The 10,438-nt window shown below is 42.2% G+C and overlaps 1 protein-coding gene across 5 annotated transcripts in view; it reads left to right on the forward strand.

Annotated features, from left to right (window-relative positions):
* Window positions 1-10,438, forward strand: part of RARS2 (arginyl-tRNA synthetase 2, mitochondrial) — a 31,902-nt gene that overhangs the window by 18,795 nt on the left and 2,669 nt on the right. For all 5 annotated transcript variants that reach the window (XM_074538275.1, XM_005485970.4, XM_074538279.1 and 2 more), the window contains exons 13-19: window positions 2,870-2,946; window positions 4,241-4,365; window positions 5,646-5,713; window positions 5,813-5,922; window positions 6,946-7,041; window positions 8,814-8,888; window positions 9,802-9,865. In XM_074538275.1, the coding sequence (XP_074394376.1) occupies window positions 2,870-2,946; window positions 4,241-4,365; window positions 5,646-5,713; window positions 5,813-5,922; window positions 6,946-7,041; window positions 8,814-8,888; window positions 9,802-9,865 (615 nt within the window). The remainder of the gene's footprint in view (window positions 1-2,869; window positions 2,947-4,240; window positions 4,366-5,645; window positions 5,714-5,812; window positions 5,923-6,945; window positions 7,042-8,813; window positions 8,889-9,801; window positions 9,866-10,438) is intronic.

Here is a 10,438-nt window from a genome sequence, read left to right on the forward strand (position 1 = left end):
GCAAGAAAATATCATGTGATGCTTTTAAATCTTTTTTCTCAGATGTAGAAAAAAATTACAAAAGCCATGTTCTTTTATATCAAATCCAGAATTAGTAACATATGGAAAAAAATCTGCACGTGGTCATGTTTGGCAATGTCCTTGTACCTTCTCTGTAGAGCTTTTTCAAAAGTCATTATAATGTGACACATAAGATGCAGGGAGAGAGATCAGTAAGCAAAACATTAAATACACATTTTAAAGTGCAACTTCGAGTTAAATAACATTCCTTCTTTTAGCTTCAGTCTTCAGGAAGTTTCCTGTATCTTGCCATTTTTACATATTGTCAGAAGAGGGATTTTTGGTTATTCTGGGAGGAAGTAGTGTGATTTTGGTGGGAGCTCTTCTGCCCCTGCTGGCTGGAACATGAGTTCATCAGCATCCCAGGGCAGTGTGGCTGAGAAAGTGCAATGCTTTAGGTGTTAAGGATGCTTCCTGTCTGGTTCATGTGGGTGGGTAGTCTTTGTTTTAACTACCATTACATATGTTTTATAAGATTGGATAGAAGGCCTGTCAATATGTCTTGTTTTTTGTATGATTGGCTGAAATCTAAACTGAGATGATTTTATGTCCTTCCATATTACCCCACCTTCTGGGACATTTCCCTGTAGACCAGCGAGCTGTTAACAATCTATCTCCATTGTAACAATGTTCTGAGACTGATGTGCCAACAATAAAAAAGGCTCTTCCCTGGTCTGGATTTGTCCAGTGTTGTCCATATTTGGACTTTTTGCCGCGGCAAGTGGGTTCCTCTCTTAAGATGTGGGTTCCTGACACCATTGGACCTCTAGCTACCCTTTACCCCAATAGGCAGTATTTGTGTTTGATGCTCCAGGAGGTAGCAGAGACCAAGGGAGAAAGAACAATTAGAAAAAAATTAGTTGTCCACTTTGCACAAATCAGGATGTCAGCTGAACTTTCAGCTAATGGGATGAGCAAGCATATGAACACGAGTCTTGAGCAGACTGCTGCTGTATTTGAACTCCAGTCACTCTTTAATTCCTTGCCTGGATTTCCCTGGTCTCCTCTCAGTCCAAAGAGAAACACAGCACAGCCAGACTGTGATGTGACTTGTGTCCATCACAGCCAACGTCTCATCCAAGTGGGAAATGACAGATTAGCCTGTCCTGTCCTCTCAGTCTTGCTCAGGTTGTATGGTTTTCAGAGGACATGGTTAGTATTTTTATAATTTCTGACTTTCTGAGGGCTGAGAAAGTGGGTCATTAAATAAAAGAGTGAAACAAACTCTTAGGAGACTCTTGTGAGACAGACAGCCTGGTGAGGGCACTGGCAGCCTTGCTGAGCTCTGCTGCTGTTTTGTGGCACTGCTTTGTAGTGAGTTAGGACTTTACTCAGTGTTACCAGAGGCAGGAGGACTTCATGGGATTAAATGAGAATGTTAATGATTTTAGTCTTTAATAATTAAATACAAACATATTTCAGAATGCTGATCTTGTTACAAGAAAATTATTTAGAGACTCTAGAGTCTTATTTCACAAGATCGTCTTATTTTCATCAGATTGACTTCTTCAGAAGAACATGAAATGGGTTTACTACTTGTAATGCTGTAAATCAGTGCATTCACCAGTTTAGGTTTTAAAAAGTCCTACTCATTTCATGAAAAGGCAGTGGTATGAGCCAAATATTCAAAATATCTTGAAATGTGTGGCATGGTATGAAAGAGGTACTAAGATTCCATTGAATGTTGCACTCAAGAAGGAGATGAAAATGCTTTTAGATATGAATAATTAAATATAATCCATGCCATCAGACTGCAGACTTCTACCTTAAAGCCAACCACTTAATGAGAGAGGTCTGGCTTTGTGCAGAGATGCATCTCACCTGTTAGGTGCATGGAAAAGGACTTGGAAAGCTTTGTTTGAAGCAGCAGCCACTGCTGTCCATTTATCAGCTGTCCCTTTACCAGCCTTGCTTGTGAGTCAGCATGGAGAGGTGATTCCCAGGAGCAGAGCAGGTTATGAGGAGCTAGGAGAGAGGAGGCAGGTGCTTGTACAGGGGTGGTTGAGAAGGAACACAAGATAAGCATTTCACTCCTTGTCCCAGAACAGCAAACAAATGAGAAACTGTGATTATTTGGTTATCTCTCCACTGTTTTATAAGGAGGGATAAAAAGGAGTCTGAGTGAGGCAGTCAAAACAACTAGGAAGGAAAATGAACCTCATAGCAGCAGCTGTAGCTAGAAACACATGTGAAGGCTGCTGTTAAACATAACATACAGTCAGAAATAACTTCAGTTTGTAGGAGAGTGTAACTGAAAGTGGAAGAGAGCACAAGGTGCATCACTGTCATGAAATTGTGATCATTTTTACATTTTTTTGCATTATGTACCTGCCTTATGATGTAAAACTACAAATCATGCTGGAGACAATAGAAACTACTGGGTTCTGGAGGCAGACAGCCAAAGAGGAGTTCAATCTCTAAGCCAAAGGACCCTTGGAGTTTGGTGATATAAGCCAGGGGTATAACAAGAGCAGCAAGGTTCTGAAATGAAAATGGAGATATTTTGTTTGATGGGCAGCTCTCGGATCATGAGAAATTAAAGAACATTGTTTCCTTTCACTTAATGTCTTTGCCTTCATGACCTGAGAATAATAATTTCTGAAAAGGTGGATTTCTTTTTCTAACATAATTCAAAATCCCATTGCTATAGATTCCAGCTGTCAAAATTTTCAAGTCTTGCTTGTCTTCATGAGTCCTAATTTTGCTTGCAATGACTTCCTGGCATTGTGGTATTGTGTGTTTGTGTGTTAAAAGCTACTCCTTATCAGACTTGTAGTGTTTTCTGATATGCATCAATTCTATTCCTTAGACAGATAAAAGCCAAAGTAATCACTTTCAACATTTATTCCAAATACTGAAGCTGATGGGTTATGACTGGGCAGAAAGGTATGTACTTAAAAATCATAATTATATCCTGGTTTTGGTGGTTAATTTCTTTTTCCTCAAGAATGTATATAATATGTACATTGGAATTTCAGTCAAGTGCTCTTTGAGGAGAATCTCTTGCTGGTGTCCATCCACTATCATGCTACAGCACACATCATGTAGGCATTTTGGATGAAAGTAAGCTACAAGATGTGATGCTGGTGTGCAAGTAATGGACTCCAGAGTACAAGCAGACATTTTGCCTGTAGAACCCAACTAGTACTAGTCCAACAGAGAAAAACCCTTAGAAATATGTTCAGTGTGGGCCTCAGGTCCTTATCAGCAGCCTTTTCATTCTGTGTGTCCATTCCTGCTGGTCTGATTTATTTGTGGATTGAGTCATTGCTGTGTGTTTAGGATGTGAAAAACAACCCTGTCTCTCATTTAACAGGTTTTTCATAACTGCCTGATGTGAAAAAGGGAAACAATTTTTAAGAGACTTCGTGGCATAGCTTCTGGGATATTGTGTGGTCACAAATTATTACCTCTTAAAGTATTTTATTTTAGCAGAGATCAGAATCTAAGTTTGTGAATCATGCTTCAGGCTTGAAGTATCCATTGCAAGGAAGTGTATCCCTGCTGTTATTCATTGTAATTACCAGTCTTGTTAGCAATCTGAGCAAAGGTCAGTAATGGATCTCCAGACTAAATCATATTCCTCTCTGCCAGACTGCATGTCCTTTGTGGTTATATATAGGGTTTTAGCCTTCAGGAATACCAACCTGCCTCTTTTCACAGTGCTTAAAGTTGTGCTAAAATTACCTTAGATTCTGAATCAAGAATAATGCTTGGGATTATTATGAGCAGAAACAGCGAATGCTTTATTATTAGCAATGATTAATTATACTGTTAGCTTAATGTGGCCACAATAGAATTATTATGACTCCTTTTCTAATTATATTAAGAGATCTCTGTTGCCACAGTAATTTGATCTGTCTACATCCTGCCTCTCCTCAATTTATTGCAGATTATTGCATTGAGGCTTCTGTACTAAAGCTAGTAGCAAGAGATTCCTGAGAGCACACAAATGACCAGGCTATCATAACTCTGATCATAATTTTCCCATTATATAATAAGTATGGAGCTTGGTTGCTGAAATGAGAGTTACTGATTATATCACTGAGCTTCCCACGTTGGAGTGTTATTTATTCAGCTGTTATTGCTCTTTCCTGGTAGAGAATCCAGCTCTGAAAAAACACTGCACATGTTTCTCTCAATTGAAATATAATTTTGGTCCTGCTGCTTCTCAACACAGGTGCCAGCATGTGTCTTTTGGTCTTGTTCAAGGAATGAAGACTCGGAGAGGAGAAGTAGTTTTTCTGGAAGATGTTTTAAATGAAGTTCGCTCAAGGATGTTACAAAACATGACTTCCACAAAAAGTTAGCTATTTCAGGTCTTATTGGCTTCTTTTGATGTTCTGTGCTGATCACATTGTGTCATCTTTTCCACCCTTCACTTCTCCCTTCTATTGCACTAATCACATTAATATGCTCCTTTCTTTTTTTTTTACTAACCATAATATAAACAACATTACAATAATTCTTTGCAGCTCTGTGAACTCCCCCAAATTGCAGATTTGCAAATTCTAACATTCAGTGAAATTATTTTATCATGCCCTGAGAAGGAAGGTACCTTCCTTTTGGGGACAATTGTTTTTTCTGGAGGGACACATTAGTCAGTAGTAGATTTGGGGCTGGAGTTCAGGGATCAGTCAGATTTCATCCAAAGGATTTATAGCTCTGACAATTTTCTGTGACAAGAGTGACCCTCGCTTGCCTGCCACTGCTGCCTTGTGACCCTGCCTGTTCATGGCTATTCCTGAGTGCCAGGGAGGTCACTGCTGTGTCCCAGATTGTGCTGAAGGGGGGGTTTGCTTGTGCCCCACTGGGCTGTGGCTCCAGGATCGTTTCCTCCTGATGCACTACAGATCCAAGCAGTTCCCAGTGAAATGCTGCCCCCTCTTGTGCTCTCTGGAGTTAGGTGCTGGATTGAGTCAGCGATCTGATCAGCTTAAGTAGTATGCATCTTCCTTGCTCTGCCTCCTCAGCTTTTTTGAAACAGATGATTTTCCTTGTAAAATGGACAAGGAGGTGGTGTCCCTGCACGTGGCAGGGTGTTTGGACTGGATGATCTTTAAAGGTGTCTTCCAACCCAAAGCATTCTGTGATTCTCCCAGTTCAGATTCCCTCAGTATAGTCAGTTCAGATATTTACAGTGGATGGCATGAATACTCCCTAAATGTACATCCAAATGGTCCATTAGCCATTGAAACAACTTTTTTTCCTTATGCATCTTGTATCACTTGGAGCTATTTATCAGTTTTTCAACAAAATCTGCATTTCCCTCATCTTGGAGATTGGCTGTCATAATTGTGAAAAGGAATTCAGTGTAGCTTGCATAGTCTGTTGTAATGGACCCTTCTCACTTCAAAATCTGTGCTGCACATACAAGGGGAAGTGGGAAAAAGCCCATGTGAAACAGCTCTTTGCAGCTTTTAATAAAGATTTATATCCTGGACTCCTTGTTGCATGCATCCTGACAATTTCCATATTGCTGGTTTACAGTTATGGAAGATCTGCTCTTATTTTGGCATCTCCAAGTCTGAGCAGGAGTCATTGTGGTGCTGCAGACTTAACAATGTTTTTCTGTTTCTCTTCAGCAAGCAAAGAGACCCAAGATCCTGTGGAGACAGCAGAGAAGGTTGGTCTTGCAGCACTCATAATTCAGGTGAGTCTGAGCTGCCTCACGAGGTGCTTGCAGTGTCTGTGAGAGGTTGCAAACTGAGATGAAGAGCTGTGTCTGGTTGACATCAATTTATTGTTGCAGGACTTCCGGGGCCTTCTGTCATCTGATTACCAGTTCAGCTGGGAGCGAGCTCTCCAGAGCAGGGGAGATACAGGGGTGTTCTTGCAGTACACCCATGCCAGACTCCATAGGTGAGAGGAGCATTTCTGCACAGCACAGTCTGACATGAATTTTAACCTTATTAACTTACTGCTTTGCTAAGTAGTAATGCTAACTCCTTAAATATGACGCATGTTCACTTTTTCAGCAGAAGTGTGAGTTTAAGACAGAAATCATTGAGACTTTCCAGAAGATCAGGCCAATTAATTTTAAATTTTCTACCTCATTTCCATGGAACTGAACTAACTGTTCATGTAGTTTCTGAGTTCTAGGAACAGCTTCTCTGTGGTTGGTGTCACTGATGAGGAATGGTTGCCTAGAACTAAGGAAACTGATGTAAAAGTCAAAATACCCACACTTGTAAAACACACCACATCACAGAACTTGGATGTTTTGGCTACTCACAGTACCTAGTGGGTATTTTTTAACACTGTTATTTTTAACATTGTTATTTCCCACTGTTGATAGCAGAGATTAAAAGGAGATCCCTTCCTGCTGACTCAGGTCAGACACTTGACATGTTTAATTAATTTTTTTTTTAAGAGTTTCAGAAGAGTCCACGTTGAACAGTTTTATCAGTTATACTGAACTGCCAGAGCAGACCTCAATATGTGTTTTCATGTACAATTCCTTCCTGGGTGAGACCAAAGGTGTGAAGCAGGTTGATGTTGTGAGGCAATGGTAGCAGGACATGGTGTTCAGGGAGAACCTGCAAACCTGATCCTTTTCTCTGGTCTGTTCTTCTTCTTGTACTCCCTTGATATGTATTGGTGGTTCCAGGGTACCATTAGTGGGGGATTGTCTACCTCCCTAGTCCTTTTAGCTTCTGGACCTGTTGTCCATGCATATGTCTAATCCTGTTGATAATTGAATGGCCAGCACACGTTTTTCATTTTTTTTAATCTTAGGTTGAAGTCAGCTAGTCTGAGTGCTCCATTCAGATTGAGCTGAGCCTACTCTGATTTCTTAAAAACACAGATTACTGTGGTTTTTCTGTTCAGCATTGCTAGGAGTTGGTTTTCATCCAACATTTGTTTTCCATTCCTATGTTTTAGTTTAGAACAGATGCATGGGAATGCAGAGCTAACTGATGTGAATGTGTCATGCCTGCAAGAGCCAGATGCCATCTCTGTTCTTCAGCATCTTCTCAGGTTTGTCTAGTTTTCTTTCCAAATTCCATTTCCCTTCAAATGAATATCTGGATGTGCCACTGACCTATTGAGAGGGCACAGGCTGTATGATTGTAAGAAAAAATGGCTTGTTTGAGGCAAAGGCTTGCCTTTTGAGCCGCATGGATTGCAGCATTTGAAATGTCTATGGCTTTAGAAGCCATATGATGGTAAAAGCAGTATTTGGAACATACTTGATGTACATGAGCCTCCTAATTATTTCTTGTCTTCACAAAAGTGTGCTCAGCTCTGTATAAACATTAGCTGCAGATCTGCTTGGTCCCTCATGTTCTGTTTTTGTCATGTGAGGAAAGAGAGAGGCAGTGAGGTACATGGAGTATATGTGTGCACATCTGGGGGCTCAGCGTCCTTCAGAGCTACTGAACACACACAGCTGGTACCTGTTAATAACAGTGGTGTTCTTCATTAATTCAGTCTTTAGGTTGAGCAGTTTCTGTTTTCATTAGTTCACAGATGTAATTAAACTATGGAGACGAGGGAGTTGTCAGTGTTGCACAGTCTGTGATGGAGTCAGAAACAACTGAAGCTTTCAGACTTGCTACTGAGAATCCTACTGAGTATACTGCATTGCACACTGTGCAGTGCCAGCAAGAACTTTTGTGACCCTACTAAGACCTTCCTGAGGCCATCTGTCTAAAGTTAGGACTTCCAAAAGTCATGCCAGTGCGCCAGGTGGCTCCTTTGACCTGCAGGTGTGGGCTGCAGAGCCCTGCCATGAACTGTGACAGCCTGCAGAGGCCTGTCTGCAGCCCATCGTTTGCTGCACGCTCTCCTGAGCAACAGCAGGACCAGTAGTGTCTTATTTAGGCAGTGCCATTGTATTTCACAGAAAACATGTGAGCTGTTCCTTGGGACTTTTTTATACTCTTACATGACAGCTGAGCTGTTGTTATCAGTGTGTGCTCCCCAGTTCAGCAGCTTGTCTTAAAGAATGGAAGATTCCCTGGCAGTTCAGCTTGGACATGCTGGCAGGGATGGGCCTGGGGGCTGAGCAGAGATCAGGAAATCCAGTCCCCACTCTGAATTTGAAACCTCTTCAGCCCTGGAGGTGTTGGTACCTTATTGCAGGCTGTAAAAAAGGACAAAAGCAAAACACATGAAGAAAAAAACATAGCTGTCATGACTGCCTCTACTGCCCTGTTTAATACTGTCTTACAAAGTCAAGTGTATTGTGTAAATTATGTAGGATGACCCTGCTTGAGCAGGGAGGTTGGACCAGATCACTCATTGTGGTCTTTTCCAACTTGAACCATTCTGGGTGATTCTGTATTCCAGGATTTGTCTTTTTCTAATGTTGCAAGATTCCTTTTATCTACTTAAAATGCTAAGCTGCATTTACTAAAGGCAATGTCCTCTAAGGGACAATTTTGACTTCCTTGGTTATTTAACACGTTTTTTGCTCCTAGAAACGTACAATTAGTGTTGAGATGTAAAACCAGACATAATGTTCCAGGAACAAATACAGCTCTTGTGTTCTCTTTGCTATAGCCTGCCTCTCTGAGCTGTTTGCATGATGAGGAGCAGAAGCAATCTCCTTCAATAATATGTGAACAAGGAAAGAATAATCAGTTGTGTGCTAATGACATGGCTTAGGTCTGCTTCAGAAGATTAGTTTTGCTAATTCTACAGCTGTGGTTGTGTGCTTGTTCTGACTTCAGCAAGTTTGATGGGCCTTCTATCTGAGTACATCTTGTACCACTTCAGCACCAAACAATCCTTTCCTTCCTTCACAGGTACGATGAGGTCCTGCACAGATCTTCTCAGGATCTGCAACCCAAGCACATTGTCAGCTACCTCCTCACACTGAGGTAAGGTGTTTGCTGATACTGGCCGTGTCTCCAGTGAGGACAGGTCTTCCTGAGCTGGCTCTGCAGCCCTTACATCTGCACTGCTTTGAAAAGTGAAAATAGCGGGAAGATGCAAATTTGTGGCACAGTTTCCCTGAAGCAGGAAATATATAAAGTAGGATAGCAAATAATGTAATAAATAGTTGAGATTAAGGCTGGAGCCAGGAGCCTCCTGACAAACTTAACAGCTTTTAAGAAAAAATAATCATTTGGCTGAAACACAGTATCTGAACCCAAAATCATGCTGGAATAATGATGTCTTGAGGAGCAGATTTTAGCTGATAACATCCTTTCAATATCAACATGTCAGCTAGGAAATTTTATCCAAACCGTGTTTAACCACTGTTCATGGGCTGAGATAAAGCTTGTTATTAGTGTAAGTCATACTGCGGATCTGATTCCCAGAGGGAGCGGACAGCACCATGAAATGCTGGTGTAGGCTTGGTGGAGGAAGCTGTAGAACCTGTGTATGGGGAAGGCTTTAACAAGTTAAGGAAAATTGTGCAAAGAATCATGCATCTTGGGAATGATAGGATAGGCTCTCAAGGATCTTCCCAGATCCGTCTTGAGACTGTTCTGTGGGTTTCTTGAGGGGAGAGAGGGCAGGGAGTGGGAAGGTATGTGTGAAGCAGGGAGATGGTTTTGGGGTTATTTTAGGAGAATGAAGTTGTCAGGGCATGCCACCAACAGCATGCGGGCCACAGAAAACCATGCCCTCCTTCAGCCAGGTGAAGAGGCTGTTGGAAATCAGCCCGTGGCATGCTGCACTTGTGGGTGGCTCTTCCAGTTCTGCTGCTTTCTGTAGCCCGCAGCGCTGCTGCGTTTGTCAAGTGCCTTGCTCCTTCTCACCGTTCTCCCGTGTTTTCCCTTGCAGCCACCTGGCAGCCGTGGCACACAAAACCCTGCCCGTGAAAGGCAGCGCCCCCACCGTGGCACAGGTGCGGCACAGCGGGGTTGGGGGCTGGGGGGCGGCCCAGGAAGGATCCGTGAGGGCTTTGCCAGCCCAGCCGTGTCACCACTGGGGGGAATACGAGCCCGCAGGCGCAGGAGCCAACAGCCAGGCTCTCCCGTGGGCGGAACCGCTTGGGGAAGGCAGGGATTGCTGTTCACAGCTGTGCCTTCCGGAAAGGGCTGCTCTGCTTGATCCTCCAAAAACACAACGCTCCCTAAGGACAACTGCTCTAGTCAAACACCTTGCCATCACCTTTCCTTCTAAATGTTTTAAGAGTAAACATTTGAGCATTTAACTTGCTCGTTGACTTTTGATGGTTTCCTTTAGTGGTTATGTGGGAAGATAAAGAATTAGGAGAGAACTGAATCTGTCTCCTCCCTCTTGCCACCTACATATCCCAAGTTGTCGGTATTGCCTTTCTAGCTAAAGCACAGAGGCTGACAACTGTTAATGTGCCATTCCAAATAAATGCAAATTCTTCTTACTGATCTCCCAGGCAATGTTTGACCCCCCCTAACAACTCAGTAAATGATATATTAATTACACTGCCTCTCTTATT

The sequence above is a fragment of the Zonotrichia albicollis genome, chromosome 3 (genome assembly GCF_047830755.1).
Source record: "Zonotrichia albicollis isolate bZonAlb1 chromosome 3, bZonAlb1.hap1, whole genome shotgun sequence".
NCBI classification, from domain to species: domain Eukaryota; kingdom Metazoa; phylum Chordata; class Aves; order Passeriformes; family Passerellidae; genus Zonotrichia; species Zonotrichia albicollis.